General features: G+C 41.9%; 1 protein-coding gene across 1 annotated transcript; it reads left to right on the forward strand.

Annotated features, from left to right (window-relative positions):
- The first annotated feature begins 214 nt into the window (after positions 1 to 214).
- naalad2 (N-acetylated alpha-linked acidic dipeptidase 2) lies at positions 215 to 22260 on the forward strand. Its single transcript, XM_036558292.1, has 19 exons — positions 215 to 367; positions 2531 to 2630; positions 5371 to 5557; positions 10394 to 10495; positions 10861 to 10986; positions 11101 to 11287; positions 11488 to 11581; positions 12144 to 12239; positions 12424 to 12509; positions 13791 to 13910; positions 14462 to 14544; positions 14693 to 14756; positions 16460 to 16527; positions 17122 to 17213; positions 18258 to 18348; positions 18515 to 18779; positions 20032 to 20113; positions 20474 to 20566; positions 20853 to 22260. Exons 1-19 carry the CDS (start codon positions 286 to 288, stop codon positions 21040 to 21042), a joined length of 2208 nt encoding a protein of 735 aa, XP_036414185.1. The 5' UTR covers positions 215 to 285; the 3' UTR covers positions 21043 to 22260.
- The last annotated feature ends 369 nt before the right edge of the window (positions 22261 to 22629 follow it).

Below are 22629 nucleotides of genomic sequence, written 5' to 3' on the forward strand. Positions count from 1 at the left end.
CTTTCTGTCTGTCTGTCTGTCTCTCTCTCGCTGTCTCTCTTTCTCTCTCTCTGTCTCTCTCTGTCTGTCTCTCTCTGTCTGTCTGTCTGTCCCTCTCTCTCCCTCTCTCTCTCTCTCCATTGCGTCTTTACTGTGGTTCACCTACTGACTGTAAACTAACTGATAAAGTTCAGTGTAAAGTCTCCTCCTCCTATTTAACTCCTCCCCCTCCCTCTATTCTCAGGCTCTACTGTGCCCCTGTGGTCAGTGTGGTGTGTGTGTGTGGTGTGGTGTGTGTGTGGGGGGATGGGCTCTGAGAACACACTCGTTCGGTTGCTAAAGTGGATCACCGTGTTCACACTCTTCTTCTTCATCGGCTTCATCATCGGTACGTTCATACACTTGTTTGTGTGTGTGTGTGTGTATGTGAAGTGTTTACGGGTTGCCTAAACTTTTGGTGCTGAGGGGCTGAAGTTCAGTGTTTGTTTTGGGCCAAAAATGCACAGCAGTGCAGAGACAGAGGAGGGCAGACGGAGGAGGAGAGCATTCTGACCTGCTTTACAGCTTTACAGCACTTTTACACATCTATATAACCTCGCTGGGGGGTCTCTACTGGTAGGGGTCTCCACTGGGCTCCACTGTTACGTCTTCAGGGTTTTATGTGCTGCAGTAAGAGACTCTCAGTGTTACACCAGTTCCTTTAACTCTGGATTTGACTCAAGATCTTATTTGTTACACTAATATTACTAAACTACAGCCAGTGGACCAGAATCTGGGACTCCAGGTGATCCAGCTCAGCAGGTCTGGCTGGTCCGGCAGCCCACCCACCACCATGTTCTGTCAGTGACTGGAGGGGGTTAGGGTAACCTTCTGGGGGGGCCAACAGGCCAAATTCAGCCAAACAGTCATCGTCTGCAGAGTTATCCAGATCTGAATTCAGTTCTGTGTTAGTCTTCACACTTTCACTCATATATAGTTACTACCTTTGCTTCTAATATTACTGAATTAGTACTATATAACAATGAATTACGCTTCAGTTATATCAGTTTGCACTTAGCAAAGTTAGCACTGAGGATACAGTAGCTACGCTGGTCCATTTTGTGTTAAAACACTTAGACAAGCCTCTTACATTTGCTTGAACGCTTTTTCTGGATTTCTCATCAGCGTCTAACACCGTTTGGCCTGATATTGTACTGTCAGAAATGGTTCAGTTAGATATTAATACTTATTTACTGGTAAAGGAATTTCCTCATTAATAGAGTGCAGCACTATCACTGCCTATTATAACTGATGTTGGAGCATCACAAGGATGTTCTCCATTTCTGTTTATATTGTATATGAATGACTGTGAAGCTCAGGAACCGAATCATTTTTAAATATTCTGATGATTCTAAGTTATTAGCTCTGTTGACGGATAATGATGATCTGTTTCAGCAGGGTGTCACTGGGTTGGTATATGGTGTCAACTGAATGCTCTTATTATCAACACAAAGAAGACAGAGAAGGTCTTTTTTGTTGTGTGTCTCCTGATTCATATCCACCTCCTTTAGTAATTTATAATCAGGAAATTCAGCAGGTTTTGACCTACAAATATCTTGGTGTACTTATAAATACAATACTCACAAAATAGTCACACTGACTGTCTGCAGTAACTTACAGCAGTGGATAAATTTTCTTCGCAGGTTCAGACCTTTGGGGGCCAGTAATCAGATTTTATGTGTGTTTTACTCTACAGTGTAATGTACTGTAGTCGTATAGTTGTCTTTCGGTGAAATTAGCCCCTTAAAATCTCAGCCTTGTTACACACTAAGCCTTATTATCCAGTAACTACAGGGACCTCAGTACAAACTAGCTGAGCTGTTCTTAGATTGTAGATGTGTGTAATTAAACTTTGGGCCCACCGGTGGACCCTGGACATTTAAGGACTAGATTGCTTAGACTGATGCAAAATTGTTCCAGGATTGTAGGTCAATCTTTGCAGGTGGGAAAGTGTAGCATGCACTAAAAGGTCAATACAACATTTTGCCCTTCAACAGACATTTTATCAAGACTAAACAGGTTCAGGTTCTTTAAGTGCCGTTTATCTGACGGGGGCAGTTTTGGGGTCTGACAGGTCTTCCAGTTGGTTGTTAGGAGGCACATTTTCTCTGGAGCTTTGAATCAGTTTTTGAACTCCAGTTTTGGAAACTCCTGTTTTTTCACTTTGATTTTATCCTTCATTACACAAGGATTATCTTATATCTGATCTCCTCCAGATCTCCTGAAACATCAACTGTAACAGACACACTATAACACACACACACACAGACACTCTAACACACACACACTATAACACACATACACACACATACAGTGATTTTACTGAATTAATGTAGTTTAAACGTTGATGTGTTGTAGTCAGAGAGTGACTCTCTCTGGAAGTCCTAACGGTTTATGTAAATAATATGTAAATGTTCTAAAGTGTCTGATCTCTCAGCAAGGAGTTTCTGAGCTGGTGCTGATCTTTACTGCAGGATTGCTCCACATCTGTAACATAATGTTTCTACTCCAGGCTGGTTTGCGAGGCCCGTCACAGAACATCATGAGAAACCAGATCACCTGCAGGAGTTCCTGGATGAAATACATGCAGAGAACATCAAACAGCATCTCAGGTACATGAACACCTGTCCATAATACACCTGTCCATTACAGACTTGTCTATAACACATCTGTCCACAACACACCTGTCCATAACACTCCTGTCCCTGACAGATCTGTCCATAATACACCTGTCCATGACAGATCTGTCCATAATGCACCTGTCCATGACAGATCTGTCCATAACACACCTGTCCATAACACACCTGTCCATAACAGTCCTGTCCATAACACTCCTGTCCATAGCACATTTGTCCATAACACACCTGTCCATAACATTCCTGTCCATAACAGTCCTGTCCATAACATCTGTCCATGACAGACCTGTCCATAACACACCTGTCCATAACACACCTGTCTATAACACATCTGTCCATAACACACCTGTCTATAATGCACCTCTCTATAACACATCTGTCCATAACACACCTGTCTATAACACATCTGTCCATAACACACCTGTCTATAACACACCTCTCTATAACACATCTGTCCATAACACACCTGTCCGTAACACACTTGTCACAACACACCTGAGCTTCATGCTTTGAGTAAATATTGTTTAATCTGTTGTTTGAAACTTGACAGATTTCAGATCATCAGCAGAACATCAAACTGAGAAAAAAGTAGAACATGCAGAACGAAGTTCTATAATATTTAACGTCTAGAAAGAAGTTCTAATAAAATTAATGTCCAGAATTAAGTTATAATAAAAATAATATCCAGAATTAAGTTCTAATAAAATTAACGTCCAGAATGAAGTTCTAATAAAATTAAAATGGTGTGAAATGTAAACACCTCGTAGACCATAAGCAGATGTTTGCTGTTGTTGATTCCAGATGTTTGAGGATTGTATGTGGTTTTGTGTGGTTGTTAAAGGGTAACTTCACCCCACTATGTTCAGCTGACTCCACCCCTGGCTTAACTTTGAAAAATGCTCAAAATGGGCAGGGCATGCTGGGAGGGGCACTGCAGTGATGTTCGGGTTTGGAGGTTGGGTGCGAGAGAAACTGGGAGGGAAGGTGTTTCTGATCAGGCAGTGTGAGCCTAAACAGTATGAGCCGCTGACACAAGCCACCAAAGAGTTAAGGTAGTGCCAGAAAATGATTAGCAGTGAGCGGCAGAATGACAGAACGTTCCCTAAAACCGTGACAGCTCGCTTCGGTCTAACTTTATATTGTGTCTCTAATACCTGTGTAGTTACACGTGAATGACATATGTAACTACTAATGATTTAGTTACCGTTACAGATTGATTACAGAAGTACACCTTATGTAATTTTACACAAGTGTATCAACTTCAGTTTTGCCTCATGTAATTACACAAGTGTATCTTAATAGTTGTAACAACCTGTTCTCTCTCATGTATTTACACAAGGAAGACAACATAAATGTAATTACATTTTTAATCAGACTGGAACAGCAGTTTTTTTTTCCAGCAGTAAAAGGAAGTATGTAATAACTTACATTAAGGCAATACTTACACTGTATCTGCCAGCTTTCCTAACATTTACCTAGCATTTATGTTGCTAGTGCTGTGACACTGTGACCAGTTTCAGCCTTAAACCATTCTGTAATGTGACAGAACAGCAGACGACCCCTTTATTAACATGTAACTTTTATGACATTAATTTAATGTGTTGCGTTCCCTCCGAAGCAACGTCTATATTACTACTGCATTATTACACAGTACCTACATAACAACTACACAGGAACTGTCCAAGTATTTTAAAGTGTAACTTTAACACTGCACTACAAGAAAGTTCCTGTGTAGAAGATACACTTGTGTAATTACATGAGGCAAAACTGAAGCTATACACATATGTAATTACATAGTCTGTACATCTGTAATCCAGCTGTGACTTTGAGTAAATCATCAGTAGTTACAGTGTTGTTGCATATGTTATTTATGTGTAACTACACAGTTATTAGAAACACAATATAAAATGGGACTCTCACTTCTAATGATCTCCAGGTCCATATTCAATATAACTTTAGTCCTGATTTCTTAGATGCTCTGAATTCCGAATGAATAAAGTGGATTTCTTTGAACTCTGTCTAAGTTTCATTCAGTTTGACATCAAGGTTGCTGACTGCATCACCGGTCAGCTAGGATTTGCTGCAGTGGCCCTAAATCCTTATGTTCTGCTAGCTTTTCTTGGCACTTACCATTGTCACATCTGATTCGGTTCCCTCTCAAATTCACATGAATCGGATGCAACCCGAGCAGCTTTATGGTGACTCGGAAGAATCCTCACTTAATCAGTCCAACATCTTTATTCCAAACTAAGCTCAGATTAATTGGGTTACAGTTGGTACAGACAGCTGGCATACCGCAGCCTTGTGAGGTGGTCATGGGGGTGTTTAGCTCAGCGCATGAGTGTGGTTATCTCCTCACTCTTGGCTTCTGTGCTTTCATATTTCTGAGTGCAGCACGAGTAGGGCATCATCAGGGGGTGGTGACGTTGGTTGACTGATTTGCATACTGTGACATGTCATGGTGCTTTGGTACGAAGACACGGCATCTGCGCCTATAGCAGAGTTGAACCAGAGGGGGCGCTGCAGAGGCAGAACTGACCATGATAAAAATGATATTTTTACAGAAAGATGTTGTTCACATTTTAAACAAAGCTGGTATATTTATTATTACAGAGCAGAGCATTTCAACTATTAATGAAAAACAGGTCTTAGGGTGGAGCTACTCTTTAAGCGTTCTTCATTGCTCACAACTTCTTTTCCTCACTCCTTCAAACAGGAAGTTCACGCATCTGCCCCACCTGGCCGGCACGCAGCAGAACCTGCGACTGGCTGAGCAGATTCGAGACGAGTGGCTGGCATTTGGACTGGACTCGGCCGAGCTGGTCTGGTACGACGTCCTGCTGTCATATCCAAACAGAACCCGACCCAACTATATCTCCATAGTGGACCAGCATGGAGACGAGGTACTGCTGACCAGTCCAGACACCTCTAACAGCCGTCTGACACGGTAACACACTGTTATCTGTAAACATGGACTGAAGAGCGTCACCTCTGAGCCACACACAGCATCTCGCTCTTCACTCCAGCGCTACAGTTAACAGCTTAGAACCTTCACACAGGCACGGAACCAGTGTGGAATCTGGAGAACAGGCGTCAGGAGGAGCACAGCACACACCATGCAGCAGAACACTGAAATAAGAAAAACAACAAAAACAAAACAAACAAAACAGTTAGTAGCACTAGTAACAGGACATTATAATGATCTTATTAATGCTTAACAAGCTTGCAGTTGGTAATTAACTGGCCATTATTACTACATTATTAATCAGTAACTAAGGCGAGTTCAGCATTTTCCAGAACACTGGAGCTGTTTTTTCTTAAAAACATGCTTCTTCAAGGGTTCTTAAGTAGAGACAATGTTTCTATATAGAACAATGAGCACTCAAATGACCATCTGCATGATTAAATGGTTCTCTGCATGGTGAGATGGTTCTTCAGATCAATGGATAATGTGTTGTATATGGTTCTATACAGCACCAAAAAGGGTTCTGCTGTTGTCAAGCTAGCAACAGAACAACCCTTTTTGGTCATATATAGAACCATATACAACACATTCTCCATCAATCTGAAGAACATTTCACCATGCAAGTTTGTTTTTATTGATGTCTGACTTATTACCTACAATTATTATTAAATTTTGATAGTGTTTCATGATTTTTTTTATTTTAATTTTTGTCTGTATGTACATGAGGTTTTATACCACATGCAGATTCTCCGGTAGATCAGTCACAATCACAGGTCAGAAAACCATAGATAGTAAAGAAACACCATGCTGTCTTTAACAAACTTTATCTTATCAATTAGAATGAAGTAACAGGTTTGATGATTTGTCCTTTTGGATGAAGGACGTCTGTAAAACGTGCTCACAGAGCAGAGAGGAGCTCCAGTAGAATCTCCCATCTGTACTTTAGTCCATGTTTGTAGATAACAGTGTGTTATTCAGTGTCAGTCTGTCTGAAACACCACAAACTCTTGAACCTTAAACTCTTAAACTCTTAATCGCTAAACGGCGAGGCTGAGGCTCGCTGTGGGGACTGTAATGACCGTGTCTGGACTGTAATGACAGTAATGATGTGTGAATAGATGTGCAGGTCAGTGTGATGTCAGTGACACTGCTGTTATTTTATTACACTAAGCTGAGCTTTAGTTTAATATTACAGTGTTTAACAGCCTTTATTGAACACACAACAGCTTCTTCTGCTTTATTCACACTAGCCTGACTTCTGATAGGAACCAGACATCGCCATGACTACAACACAATATAGACATTATATTTACTATCCAAAACCACCAGTGAACCTACACGAGTCTTCTGAGTTTATATAGAATGTTGATGATGAAAATAGTGGAAAATCTGAAATAATACGTTTTCTTTGGGGACTATTTTGCCTCACAGTGCCCTGCATGTATCCCTCCACCAGGAATGGAGTTTAAGTTCTCTAAACTATCATAAAACAGTGTCTCAGTCATCAGGCAGTGAATTCATAACCATTTCATGTAGTAACTTTCTGTGAGGGAACTTATAGAGGTGGACGTCTGGACACCCAGTTAGCGGTGTTAGCATTTTGTGATTGTAGGGTTATTTTTTAATGGCTGGAGTTAGCTTTAGCTGTGGGCTGAGGGCGTAAGTAGGCCCATTGTGAGGATAAAGGGCTAGTGTAAGGAGACAGAGAGAGAGAGAGAGAGAGAGAGAGAGATACTGAGAGACTGGTGTGATTTAGTGTTGCAGCTGTGTGTGTTTTTCATGGCTTGAGTCTGTCACATTTTCCAGTTCCAGTGAATGTGTTCACTCAGCGCTCAGTGCCGCATACCAGTGTCACAAGACTTGATCAGATTAGGATAAGAGAGAAGCTGAAAGCTCACAGGAAAATGTAATGAACTGCCTGAAGCGTTAGTTTCACAACCTCATTGTGAAAGTGGCAGTTTAACTGTCATTTATATTTTTATTAACATAAACAGAAAATTGTAATAGAAAAATACATTTTCCTCATTTTTATAAATAAATAGTTTGCTGTGTGTAACACTGTTCAAAACACTCCCCAGTACAGACTGTCCATATATATACAGAAACTAAACTAATGAATTCAGTGTTTTTCTGATGTCATAAAAACATATATATATTTACATGTATCTGACAGCTTACAGTTAAGCCTCACACATTCTGCCCTGCCCATTCAGCCTACAGCAGTTTAGCTCCACCATTCAGCCTACAGCAGTTTAGCTCCACCATTCAGCCTACAGCAGTTTAGCCCCACCATTCAGCCTACAGCAGTTTAGCCCCACCATTCAGCCTACAGCAGTTTAGCCCCACCATTCAGCCTACAGCAGTTTAGCCCCACCATTCAGCTACAGCAGTTTAGCCCCACCATTCAGCTACAGCAGTTTAGCTCCACCATTCAACCTACAGCAGTTTAGCCCCACCATTCAGCTACAGCAGTTTAGCCCCACCATTCAGCCTACAGCAGTTTAGCTCCACCATTCAACTTACAGCAGTTTAGCTCCACCATTCAACTTACAGCAGTTTAGCCCCACCATTCAGCTACAGCAGTTTAGCTCCACCATTCAACTTACAGCAGTTTAGCTCCACCATTCAGTCTACAGCAGTTTAGCCCCACCATTCAGCTACAGCAGTTTAGCTCCACCATTCAACTTACAGCAGTTTAGCTCCACCATTCAGTCTACAGCAGTTTAGCCCCACCATTCAGCTACAGCAGTTTAGCTCCACCATTCAGCTACAGCAGTTTAGCTCCACCATTCAACTACAGCAGTTTAGCTCCACCATTCAGTCTACAGCAGTTTAGCTCCACCATTCAACTTACAGCAGTTTAGCTCCACCATTCAGCTACAGCAGTTTAGCTCCACCATTCGGCTACAGCAGTTTAGCTCCACCATACAGCTACAGCAGTTTAGCTCCACCATTCAGCTACAGCAGTTTAGCTCCACCATTCAACTTACAGCAGTTTAGCTCCACCATTCAGCTACAGCAGTTTAGCTCCACCATTCAGCTACAGCAGTTTAGCCCCACCATTCAGCCTACAGCAGTTTAGCCCCACCATTCAGCTACAGCAGTTTAGCCCCACCATTCAGCCTACAGCAGTTTAGCTTCACCATTCAGCTACAGCAGTTTAGCTCCACCATTCAGCTACAGCAGTTTAGCTCCACCATTCAGCTACAGCAGTTTAGCTCCACCATTCAGCTACAGCAGTTTAGCTCCACCATTCAGCTACAGCAGTTTAGCTCCACCATTCAGCTACAGCAGTTTAGCTCCACCATTCAGCCACAGCAGTTTAGCTCCACCATTCAGTCTACAGCAGTTTAGCTCCACCCATTCAACTTACAGCAGTTTAGCTCCACCATTCAGCTACAGCAGTTTAGCTCCACCATTCAGCTACAGCAGTTTAGCTCCACCATTCAGCTACAGCAGTTTAGCTCCACCATTCAGTCTACAGCAGTTTAGCTCCACCATTCAGTCTACAGCAGTTTAGCTCCACCCATTCAACTTACAGCAGTTTAGCTCCACCATTCAGCTACAGCAGTTTAGCTCCACCATTCAGTCTACAGCAGTTTAGCTCCACCCATTCAACTTACAGCAGTTTAGCTCCACCATTCAGCTACAGCAGTTTAGCTCCACCATTCAACTACAGCAGTTTAGCTCCACCATTCAACTTACAGCAGTTTAGCTCCACCATTCAACTTACAGCAGTTTAGCTCCACCATTCAGCTACAGCAGTTTAGCTCCACCATTCAGCTACAGCAGTTTAGCTCCACCATACAGCTACAGCAGTTTAGCTCCACCATTCAGCTACAGCAGTTTAGCTCCACCATTCAGCTACAGCAGTTTAGCCCCACCATTCAGCCTACAGCAGTTTAGCCCCACCATTCAGCTACAGCAGTTTAGCCCCACCATTCAGCCTACAGCAGTTTAGCTTCACCATTCAGCTACAGCAGTTTAGCTCCACCATTCAACTACAGCAGTTTAGCTCCACCATTCAGCTACAGCAGTTTAGCTCCACCATTCAGCTACAGCAGTTTAGCTCCACCATTCAGCTACAGCAGTTTAGCTCCACCATTCAACTTACAGCAGTTTAGCTCCACCATTCAGCTACAGCAGTTTAGCTCCACCATTCAGTCTACAGCAGTTTAGCTCCACCATTCAGCTACAGCAGTTTAGCTCCACCATTCAGTCTACAGCAGTTTAGCTCCACCATTCAGCTACAGCAGTTTAGCTCCACCCATTCAACTTACAGCAGTTTAGCTCCCACCATTCAGCTACAGCAGTTTAGCTCCACCATTCAGCTACAGCAGTTTAGCTCCACCATTCAGCTACAGCAGTTTAGCTCCACCTTTCATTACCTGTTAGCTTGTTAGCTATGTTAGCCTTGTAGCTCTGATGCTGAAACCGAAGAAGTAGATTTCAGACACCAAACATATTTTAGCTGATTGATTATATTTGGGTTAAAGTATGGGGGGATTGGGGGGGGTAAGTTGTTTACTGAACAGTCAGAAAATTTATTGAGGTTCAAATGTGTAAAAAAAGTTATTGGGGTTAAATAGTTTTTGTTTATTTTGTTTATATATTACTCCATGCTGATTCTCATGCTGTGTAAACATTTAATTATTGACTGATCATCAGAAATAACCCAACTTACTCTGAATACAATCTTGCTGAATGTTCTTGTCTTTTCCATTTGAGAGAATGTGATAATTAATATTTGTTTTGAATAAATGTTCTGGTGCAGGTGTTTAACTCCTCCCTCTCTGAGCCAGTTCCTGAGGGATACGAGCACGTGACTGATATCGTTCCTCCGTACAATGCCTTCTCGGCCCAGGGTCAACCACAGGTTACTGTGCACTACCGTACACTACCATACACTACCACACACTACCACACACTACTGGACACTACCATACAGTTACACTACCATGTACTACTGTACACTCATTATGATCACTTTTCATTTCTTTCATTGTAAACTCATAAAATAATTTGTACAATTTTAATATCTGAAGAGTGATATTAAACATTTAAAATATTACATTTATTTTCAATAAGAAAAGACTCTACACTTTTGAAAAAAAAGATTCATTGTTTTATTTCAATTGATTAATTTAGTACTTTATAAATGAATTGATTAATTAAACTTTGTAAGCTGTGAATCAGAGTGTTGACCCCTAAGGGGCACTGTTCTATGCTTGCTGTTCTCAGGGAGACCTGGTGTATGTAAATTACGGCAGGACTGAGGATTTCTTCAAGCTGGAGAGGGAAATGGGAATAAACTGCACTGGAAAAATCGTCATCGCCAGATATGGCAAGATATTCAGAGGAAACAAGGTGAGAAACTTAAAACTCAGCGAGATGAAGCTAAGCTAATCAGAGGTTAAACCTGAGTTCAGTGTGTGAGCTAATTTATAAACCGCTGATACAGAAACTCTGTGTGTGTTTCAGGTGAAGAACGCAGTGTTAGCGGGGGCTAAAGGCATCATACTGTATTCAGACCCGGCAGATTACTGTGCTCAGGGTGTAGAACCCTACCCTGCTGGATGGAACCTGCCAGGAGGGGGCGCTCAACGAGGAAACGTCCTAAACCTGAACGGAGCAGGAGACCCACTGACCCCCGGATATCCCGCCAAAGGTACAGCACTTACTGTACGGTACACATAACACATCTGATATGAGAAAACATCACCTCCCTCATTAACTCTGTGTGTTTGAACATCTATGATAAATCGATCAATAGAAACACAAACGTTTACAACAACAGACGATAACAATGTTTTTCTTCTACCTGGAAATGTTTTCTTACAACAACGATTTCTGTTTTTCTTTCCGTAGAGTACACGTATAGGTCCAAACTGGAGGAGGGGGCAGGGCTACCCAAAATTCCTGTGCACCCTATTGGCTATGATGATGCCGTTCATCTGCTAAAGTGAGTTATCTTTCAGTGTTTATCAGTCAATCAGAGAAAGACTAAACTGATAAAAATAACATTAAATATACATTAAAGCAATGAATTTCTAGTAATATTAATGTCTACAATAAAATTTTAATAAAATTAATATCCATAAAGAAGTTGTAATAAATTTTGTATTTGGAAAAAAAATAATTATTATAATAATAATGTCCAGAATAAAGTTATAATAAAATTAATGTCTGGAATGTCTTAAAAATTGTGATCACATCTCTAAGCTGATAACTTCACAAAAATTTGTGAATAATTTAGATAATTACAGTATATTATTTTTAATTTAATAAATTCTTGTTTCCAGATGCTTATATTAAATATTGTGAACTTAGTTTATATAGTTTATAATTTATAATATTTAAATCTATGTTGAATATTGTCATATCAAAACTTTCTAACTGTTTTATTTTAATTTTCATGTTTTTATTCATTTATTTACATCATCTGAGTCGCCGACTGTTGTTTACACTGTGTGAACTGAAACTAATTCAGCTGAAACTGGTCTGAATTTGTGTTTGTGATGTAGGAATATGGGTGGAGCCTCGCCACCTCCTGATTGGAGAGGAGCTCTGAACGTGTCCTATCGTATCGGGCCTGGATTCACTGATGCCTTCATACTAAAGTAAGACACCCTTATTACTACATTACTCTGAGTTCTAAACTCAGTAATGATCTTTAAAGAAACTGTTAATGATAAAATGATATGAGCTATTAATATAATAATGCATGAGTAAGAGGGGCTGAAGGCGTTTACCTGGTGGAGGATTTAGGGTTTGTTTTAAACTCTGTTTGTTTTGTGCTGTCAGTAAAGTGCGCATGAACATCCACACCTACAACCAGGTGACCCGCATCTACAACGTCATCGGCAGGATCAGAGGAGCTCAGGAGCCAGGTACAGAGCACCAAGTCAAATATCTTACTTTTTACTCCACTACATTTTGAGAAATCTGTCGTTCCTTTTGGTTTATGTGTTTATAAAAACGTAACATGTCAAAACGAAAGAAGCGCAAAGCAAGAGCACCAATCAGGGCACAGCGCGCACTTTGTTTTGAGGTTGTTTTGACCTGTTGGTCATACCGACCCAGTTCAAGCACACGGTTCAACATCAGTGCAGCAGCGTAAAATTTTGGGAGAGTCTATTCCAACATAAATAATGGAACTAACCTAACTTTGTGTAAATAGACCACAGTATAGAAATATGTACATATATGCAGTTGTGACTACATGTCTTTTTTCTGAATTTAGTATAATATAGTAAAGGAAAACATATTTAGGAACCTTAAAGCAAGTTTTTTTATTAAACTTAAACTTGTAACTAAGTTGAATTAAGTTCATTAATCTTTTAGTACTTTTACTTTCGATACTTTTGGGACTTCTGCTTTTACTGGAGTAATATTTTACCTTGGGTATCTCTACTTTAACTCAAGTACATGATTTGTGTATTTCGCCCACCACTGTCACCTGCTCATTTGCAAACCTGCTCACCTGCACAAACGTTGTAATTCTGAGCTGATCAGACACTATAAACATCTTATTAACAGTGTCCAGCCAAAAATTACATCACCGTATTATTACACTTTCTGATGGTTTCACCATAATTCGTGCCGTATGTATTATAAAATAAAAACATTTTAAATTCATAAATAAACCTGTTTAATGGGAACCATTTTAAGAACCAGTTAAAAAGTGATGTGAAATATGTTTAGGATGCAAAATAGTCAGAACAGAACTGAACAATTTACAGATAAATCTGTTAATATTGCTTTCAAACACAAAAATGCTGCTAAATGTTATTTCACATCTAAATGTCTACAGAGCTGAATTTGGCTTCGTATTCTCCGGTGTTCTGTTCTAATCCTCCGTTCCACCTTAAATGGAGCGGCAGTTATGTTCTGCCACCTGTGCAGGCCTGAATGGAATTGCTGCATCATTTAAGGTGGAGCGGGAGATTTGAATAAGAAGCTAATTTCTGAAGTCATTTGTCTGATGTGTGTGTGTCCTGTACACTTGTCAGACTCTGAGTTACAGTGGGTACCAAAAAACAGTTACGACAAAACTCACAACTCACATCAGGAAGAAGCTCCACCTGTACACCACCCACTCCTCTGAACACAGAGCAGGAGCTAAATGTACACTTTCCTCACAGTGTGTATGTGTGTGTGTGTGTGTTCAGACAGGTGTGTGATTCTGGGGGGTCACCGTGACGCGTGGGTGTTTGGAGGGATTGATCCGGTAACTGGAGCAGCTGTAGTTCATGAGACAGTCAGAGCTGCAGGAGCACTGAAACAGAGAGGTACACACACACTCACATACACACATCCACACACACACACACTGACACACACACACACACACTCACACACACACACACACACACACACACACTGACACACACATACAAAGGCCGCTCTATATATACTTCTTCTAAACTGCTCTACATATAATGCTTTACATATACCACTCTACATATGACGCACTACATATACTGCTTATATACCACTCTACACCTCCCCCTTTAAATAACGTTCTACATATACGGCTTGACATATACTGCATTTATACCTGTCTACATATACCACTTTATATATACTGTTTATATACTTCTCCATACCACTCTATTTGTACTGCTTATATACCATGTTACAAATACATTCCACTCTACATATACTGCTTAAATACCTCTGCATGTATTGCTCTGTATATATGGTTCTACATATACAGCTCTACATATATAGCTCTACGTACACCGATTTAAATATGCTGCTCATATGCTTCTCTTACAGTTCTGCACTCGTTATTATTCATTAATGTAATTTGAAGGAAGGGCTGCGTTTCTCCTGTCAGGTTGGCGTCCGAGGCGCTCTCTGATCTTCGCCAGCTGGGATGCTGAAGAGTTTGGACTGCAGGGATCCACAGAATGGGCAGAGGTACAATAGAGAGAGAGAGAGAAAGAGAGAGAGAGAGAGAGAAAGAACCTCTATGCATCTGTGTTGTTTTGGTTATATATTTATATTTAAGTGTGAATATATGTGTGTGTGTGTGTGTGTGTGTGTGTGTGCGTATGTGTGTTTGTAGGAGAATGCTATAATGCTACAGGAGAGAGCCGTTGCGTACATCAATGCTGACTCAGCCATCGAGGGTGAGACACACACACACACAAACACTTCCCAGAGAACCCAGTGTAAAATATTAACAATGTTTATGTACTTGAACTGAGTTTCTTGCTAAACATCCAGTGAAGTCTTAAGTCTTAAAGAAGGATCTCCTTCACTTTAACAGTTTCTCTACTTCACTCCTTCAGTTTCTCATCCTGCAGTTTTTGAGGCAACCCCAACCCTAACATCGAAACTTTACAGGATCATAGGATCTATACTTGATTAGGCTGCTGGTGCTTTTCTAAACGATCGTTCAAAGGCGAAATTCCTTCCATAGACAGGAGCTCAAGGGGCTGAAACTTTTTCACGCTGTATATACACTCCATGAGCCTAATGTCTCTAACCTTATTACAGAGTCAGAAACACTGCAGACACGGGATTAAACACTGTTCTGACATCATGATCACACACACACACACACACACACACACACCACACACACAGACACACACATACACACACATTACACACACCACACACACTACACACACCACACACACACACTTACACACACCACACACACACACACTCTACATACACACACATTACACACACCACACACTCTACACACATTACACACACCACACACACCACACACACTCTACACACACCACACACACACTACATACACCACACACATTCTACACACACACACACTCTACACACACCACACACATCACACACACACACACTACACACACACACTCTACACACACCACATACACACACATTACACACACACACACACTCTACACACACACACACACTCTACACACACACACATTACACACACCACACACACTCTACACACCAAACACACACAATCTACACACAAACATACACAAACATACCTTAGCAACCACCTAGCAACAGCTTAATGACCACCTAAGATACTACAGCAATCACTCAGCAATACCCTATCAACTACCTGGGACACCATAGCAATGGCCTACCAACACCTTAGTGACCACCTGAGATACCTTGCATACCACAGCAACCACATAGCAATACCATGGCAAACTACCTGGGACACCATAGCAACTGTCTAGCCACACTTTAGCAGCCACCTGGGACACCATAGTTATTGCTTAGCAACACCTTAGCAACCTCTTGGGACACCATAGTAAATGCCAAGCAACACTTTCACAACCACCTGGAATACCTTAGCATCCACCTAGCAACACCTTAGCAAACACCTAGGATACTATAGCAACCACCTAGCAACACCTTAACATCCACCTGATATAACACAGCAACCACCTAGCAACACCTTAGCAACCACCTGGGATACCATAGCAGCCCCGTAGCAACCACTTGGGATACCATAGCAACTGCCTAGCAATATCTTAGCAACTACCTGTTATACAGTAGCAACTGCTTTTGCTTGGAGGTTATCTTTCGTTTGGTGTTTAGTTTTTACATAGTGGTTAGCTTTCTCGCTACGTTTCTCCGACTCAAACACAGACTGTCCACACACAGTTTAGTTAAGTTGTGTGGGCAGGACAAATGTGGGTGTGGCCCAAGATTAGGATGACCCAGTTTACACTGCAAAAGGAGAACTTTGGCAAAATGTGTTCCCACCTGAGCAGCGAGAACCTGAAATCAGATCACGGTTCTGTCAGGTGTTCATAAAGAACTCAGTAGGTCTATAAGGTTCTCTACGTTTCCTGACTGTCTCTGTGTGCAGGTATGTACACACTGAGGGTGGACTGCACCCCCTCGCTCCACACCCTGGTGTATGACATCACTAAACTGGTAAGGTCAACAGTCACTATTCAGAAGCGTACAATGTGTATATCAGTGTGGGAGGCTGAGGTGTGTGAGTGTATTAAAGGACAGGTTTGGTATAAAATCAGTGTAACTAACAGCAGAGCAGGCATTACAGTGATCTGCTAATTATATCATCAAACCTTAACAAGAGCTGATAATTTCACTGTCTGTTTATTATCACTTTATTAAACCATAACTACAATCAATTAATCGCTTTCTAGAACACCTTTATTTGTGTATTATACATCATAATCCTGTGCACAACCCTCACTATGAAATGAGCTCATTAATTAACTCTGCAATTACCTAAGTACCTAATTAGTTATTGTCTCCCTTTACAATGGTTTCATCTTGTAATTATCTAGTAACCATTTAGACCATTAGGATGGTTAATTAACAGTTAATTAACAGTTATTGGCTTGATTTAGTCCTACTACTAGTACTACTATGTAGTCCTAGACTAGTAACTGCTTAGTACCTGAGTAACTGTGTAATAACTGAATAACTTTTGGGAGTCATGCTTTATTCTGTTACAGATGTGGTATAAACAGTTAATAGCAGGTAATAACGTGTTTATAGGTGATGAGTCCGGAGGAAGGTGAAGGGAGGGTCAGTCTGTATGAGAGCTGGCACAAACGGGACAACTGGACTAACAACCGGGACGCTCCACGGTAAGAGAGCAGCATTATGGGTAAAAGAGAGCTTCAGCATACCAGAGAGGAGGATTAGAGGAAGCCTGGAGCTGCTGTAGACTGAATGGTGGAGCTAAACTGCTGTAGACTGAATGGGTGGAGCTAAACTGCTGTAGGTTGAATGGTGGAGCTAAACTGCTGTAGACTGAATGGGTGGAGCTAAACTGCTGTAGGTTGAATGGTGGAGCTAAACTGCTGTAGACTGAATGGGTGGAGCTAAACTGCTGTAGGTTGAATGGTGGAGCTAAACTGCTGTAGCTGAAAGGTGGGGCTAAACTACTGTAGACTGAATGGGTGGAGCTAAACTGCTGTAGCTGAATGGTGGGAGCTAAACTGCTGTAGGTTGAATGGTGGAGCTAAACTGCTGTAGCTGAATGGTGGAGCTAAACTACTGTAGACTGAATGGTGGAGCTAAACTGCTGTAGCTGAATGGTGGAGCTAAACTGCTGTAGACTGAATGGTGGAGCTAAACTGCTGTAGGCTGAATGGTGGAGCTAAACTGCTGTAGACTGAATGGTGGAGCTAAACTGCTGTAGACTGAATGGTGGGGCTAAACTGCTGTAGGCTGAATGGTGGAGCTAAACTGCTGTAGACTGAATGGTGGGGCTAAACTGCTGTAGCTGAATGGTGGAGCTAAACTGCTGTAGCTGAATGGTGGGGCTAAACTGCTGTAGCTGAATGGTGGGGCTAAACTGCTGTAGCTGAATGGTGGAGCTAAACTGCTGTAGCTGAATGGTGGAGCTAAACTGCTGTTGATATAATGGTGGAGCTAAACTGCTGTAGACTGAATGGTGGAGCTAAACTGCTGTAGCTGAATGGTGGGGCTAAACTGCTGTAGCTGAATGGGTGGAGCTAAACTGCTGTAGCTGAATGGTGGGGTTTAACTACTGTAGGCTGAATGGGTGGAGCTAAACTGCTGTAGACTGAATGGGCGGGGCTATCGTGTTGTACAGTGAGTGGGCGGGGCTAATGATTTGCCTGTTAAATGATGTGATGGTGTTTTTGTTGTGTGTTTCCGTGTAGGATCAGTAAACTGGGCTCTGGAAGTGATTTTGAAGCGTATTTTATCCGACTGGGAATCACGTCCGGCAGAGCCAGATACACCAAAAACAGGGTGAGTGACAGTGTGAACGTTAGAGACTGTAGCCCATGTGTTTCATGTAGAGTTTGTGACTTAGCAGGCAGTTAGCACCATGCTATTTGGTGGGGTGCATGCTACATTAGCGTGATAGCTAATGGAATAACTGCTGCTTTAACGCTGTGCTGTTGTCGTGTTCCAGAAGACAGAGCGTTACAGCAGCTACCCGGTGTACCACAGTGTGTACGAGACGTTCGAACTTGTGGAGCGTTTTTATGACCCCTCGTTTCGGCGGCTGGAGGCAGTGGGCCGGGTGCGGGCGGGGCTAGTTTTCCGACTGGCCGATGCCCTCATCATCCCACTAGACTGTAAGGAATACGCCCGCTCGCTCACCCAGTATGCCAACACCATCCAGCAGCTCGCGTTGAAACACCCGGAGGCCATACAGCGTTACGGCATCACATTCGGTAACTCACAGCACTCACGTACAGTAGAACTGCTAAAATATAACTCATTTTAATATTCAAACATCTATTAGAGTTAATGAACACATTCAATTAAACAGTATTTAGAAGAAATAAGACTCTACACTGATATCAGCATGTTGTCACTGTTGGAACAAAACCTTGTATCTCCAAAAAGATAACAGTAAAAGAAAAAAACTATTAACTATTATTGGAACTTAATGGAGAAATTATTTATTTTGACCATTTTACAGAGCCTCTGAAAGGATGTGGGGTCTTTTACAGGTGAGCACCAGATACTCTCAAAAAATAAATGAATAAACCACATCCGTATCTGGTGCTCACCAGATTTTTACCTAAATTAAAACTAAAATGCACCACATCCTTTAAGAGACTCTGATACTTCATAATGTAAAGAACCATTTCAAAATGCCTCTGGTCCTTTGAGTGTTCATGGTTCTATATATAACCACTGTCTTTACTAAAGAACCCTTGAAGAACCATCTTTTTAAGAGTATAACTCACTATAAGCCCACTGTATTTCTAGAACTTCACAGTGCTGAGTTTGGTGTAGGGTTCAGTGTCGGGTCCAGTGTTGGGTTCAGTCTGGAGTTCAGTGTCGGGTTCAGTGTAGGGTCCAGTGTCGGGTTCAGTGTGGAGTTCAGTGTTGGGTTCAGTGTCGGATTCAGTGTTGGGTTCAGTGTTGGGTTCAGTGTGGAGTTCAGTGTCGGGTTCAGTGTGGAGTTCAGTGTCGGGTTCAGTGTGGAGTTCATTGTGGAGTTCAGTGCTGAGTTTGGTGTAGGGTTCAGTGTCGGGTCCAGTGTGGAGTTCAGTGTTGGGTTCAGTGTGGAGTTCAGTGTCGGGTTCAGTGTGGAGTTCAGTGTGGAGTTCAGTGTGGAGTTCAGTGTGGAGTTCAGTGTCGGGTTCAGTGTCGGGTTCAGTGTGGAGTTCAGTGTCGGGTTCAGTGTGGGGTTCAGTGTGGAGTTCAGTGTCGGGTTCAGTGTCGGGTTCAGTGTGCAGTTCAGTTTGCAGTTCAGTGTTGGGGTTAGTGTCAGTTCAGTGTGGAGTTCAGTGTCGGTTTCAGTGTCGGGTTCAGTGTCGGGTTCAGTGTGGAGTTCAGTGTTGGGTTCAGTGTGGAGTTCAGTGTGGAGTTCAGTGTTGGGTTCAGTGTGGAGTTCAGTGTTGGGTTCAGTGTTGGGTTCAGTGTTGGGTTCAGTGTTGAGTCATGATGTAATTTGTTCCCTGTGTTTTTCAGAAGCTCTTTTTTCAGCTGTGGACAATTTTACACAAGCAGCAGCAGATTTTCACCAAAGGCTGAACAAACTGGACACAAAAGAGTATGAAGTCACACAGATCCCGCCCACACATGTCCTGCCCACATAACTCCGCCCACACAGACCCCAACCACATAGACTCCACCCTACAGACTCTATCCACCCAGCCATTGTAGAACATAATTACATAAATGCACAAACTAATCAGTCACATTCCATCATTAAACTGTCTCATTCGCTCTCTCTGTTGGTGTCTCTCTCTGTCTCTCTCTCTCACTACTCCTCACTTTCTGTTTCTATCTCTGTCTTCATCTGTGTCTCTCTCTACTCCTCTCTCTCTGCCTTTGTCTCTGTGTCTCTCTCCTTGTCTCTCTTTCTCTACTCCTCTCTCTCTCTCTCTCTCTCTCTGTATCTCCCTCTCAGTGTCCTGGCTGTTCGGATGGTGAACGATCAGCTGATGTATTTGGAGCGCGCTTTCATCGACCCACTGGGGCTGCCAGGCCGACCTTTCTACAGGTAAACACCTACCTCTAAGTAAACACCTGTATACAGGTGAACACCTGCCTCTAGGTAAACACCTGTATACAAGTGAACACCTGCCTCTAGGTAAACAATTGTATATGAGTGAACACCTGCCTCTAGGTAAACACCTGTATACAAGTGAACACCTGCCTCTAGGTAAACACCTGTATAGAGGTGATCTGTCTGTCTGTCCATCTGTCTGAAGCAGTAAACTGATTATTTCTGTCTGTTTGTCTGCCTGTCTGTGTCTGTCTGTCTCTGTGTGTCTGTCTGTTTTCAGGCATGTGGTCTTTGCTCCCAGCAGTCATAATAAATATGCGGGTGAGTCATTTCCGGGCGTTTATGATGCTCTGTTTGATATCGAGAACGCTGCCGACCCCGACAGAGCCTGGGACGAGGTCAGACGGCAGATCAGCATCGCTGCGGTTACCGTCAACTCCGCCGCCAACACACTCCACCCGGTCGCATGAGGTCAGCCCCCCATGACCTCTGACCTTTTCATCAGATCAGACTGACCTGAAGCTGCCTGCATAAACTCATCAACACTGATCTGAATGTTAACCGGACAGTCGAGCTGAGAACTGCCCGATTTAACGGGCCGGTACCAACACTTAACTGGGCTTTGTTCTGTTTGTCCCTCTGAGCTCCATTTATAATGTCTGAGAGGTTTTATGTATCAAAATCAGTCATAATTCATTCCTACATGATCATTTTCAGCCCCTCAGTTAAACAGGCTGTTTCTGTTACTGTGCCTTTAAGACTGATATATGTAAATGAGCTCTGTTCTGATTGGTTGTACTGTATTGTGCCTCATTCAGAAACCAGTTCAGGCCGAGGTCAGTGTGAATAGGTGGAGCTAAGCTGTTGTAGGCTAAATGGGCGGGGCTAAGGTCTGAAACACAATTTCTGAACTTTTTAGTGTTTTAATGTAAAATATGATGACTTTCTGTGTGAACAGCTGTTCAAAGCTGTGTTTGCTGGTCATGTACTGGCTTTGTTTTCACTACTGAAACAGTCACTACCGAAAGTCACTCCTGAAACAGTCACTACTGAAACAGTCACTCCTGAAACAGTCACTACTGATACAGTCACTACCGAAAGTCACACCTGAAAGAATCACTACTGAAACAGTCACTACTGAAACATTTGGCAAAGTTTTGCTGGTGTTATGATTGTCTGTAAATCTGCAAACCGTCTAAATTCAAATTCAAATTCAAGTTCAAATAACAGAGCATTTTGATATGAAACATATGAGGATCATGTTATATGAAGAGCCTTTAAAGGTGAGTTTAAGAAGAGATGAATAAATCGAGCTCAGAACCCAGAGGGATAATGTGTGAAGACCACATTCCCAAACTAGAAAACATCATTTAAAGAAGAAGAATTGCTAAACCAAACATTCATTCAGCGCCGCTATAGTGAGAGAGCCAGCAGCCCGCCAACACGGGACGCCCGAACACCAGGGGGGGTTTCAAACACTGACTTAATGTCTGCACATTTATTGCCTTGAGATGTTTCCTGTTTTCCACTTGGACAAAATAAATTCAGTCTGAAACCTTATCTGGTCACACATTAACGTTTTCCATGTTCCTGTAAAGAACTCACGTAAATATGACTTTAATTCTGCACAATTTACATTTATTTGCACAATTTAACACAAAATATAATAAAAAATAAAAGCGCTGTCACTTTTGCACTTATGTTTTTGCTGCATTCAGTAAATAAACAGTGGTTGTACATTAAAATCTGTTCCCTGCAGAACTAATTTACACAGAGAACAAACACAAATATGTAACTTCATTAGAACCGTATGTACACCCTTTTATATACATGAACGAGTTCTTTATAGTACCAAAAAGGGGTTATCAGAATTGTAAGAATATTGGAATCGTTTTTGGTGCTATACAGAACCCTTTTCAAAAAGGTGCTAATTAGAACCATCTACTACACATTCTACATCAATCTGAAGAACATTTCATGATGCAGAGAATCATTTAATCATGCAAAGGGTTCTTTGAGTGTTGATGGTTGTATATAGAACCATTTTCTAAAGAACC

The sequence above is a fragment of the Colossoma macropomum genome, unplaced genomic scaffold (genome assembly GCF_904425465.1).
Source record: "Colossoma macropomum unplaced genomic scaffold, Colossoma_macropomum, whole genome shotgun sequence".
Classification (NCBI taxonomy): Eukaryota; Metazoa; Chordata; class Actinopteri; order Characiformes; family Serrasalmidae; genus Colossoma; species Colossoma macropomum.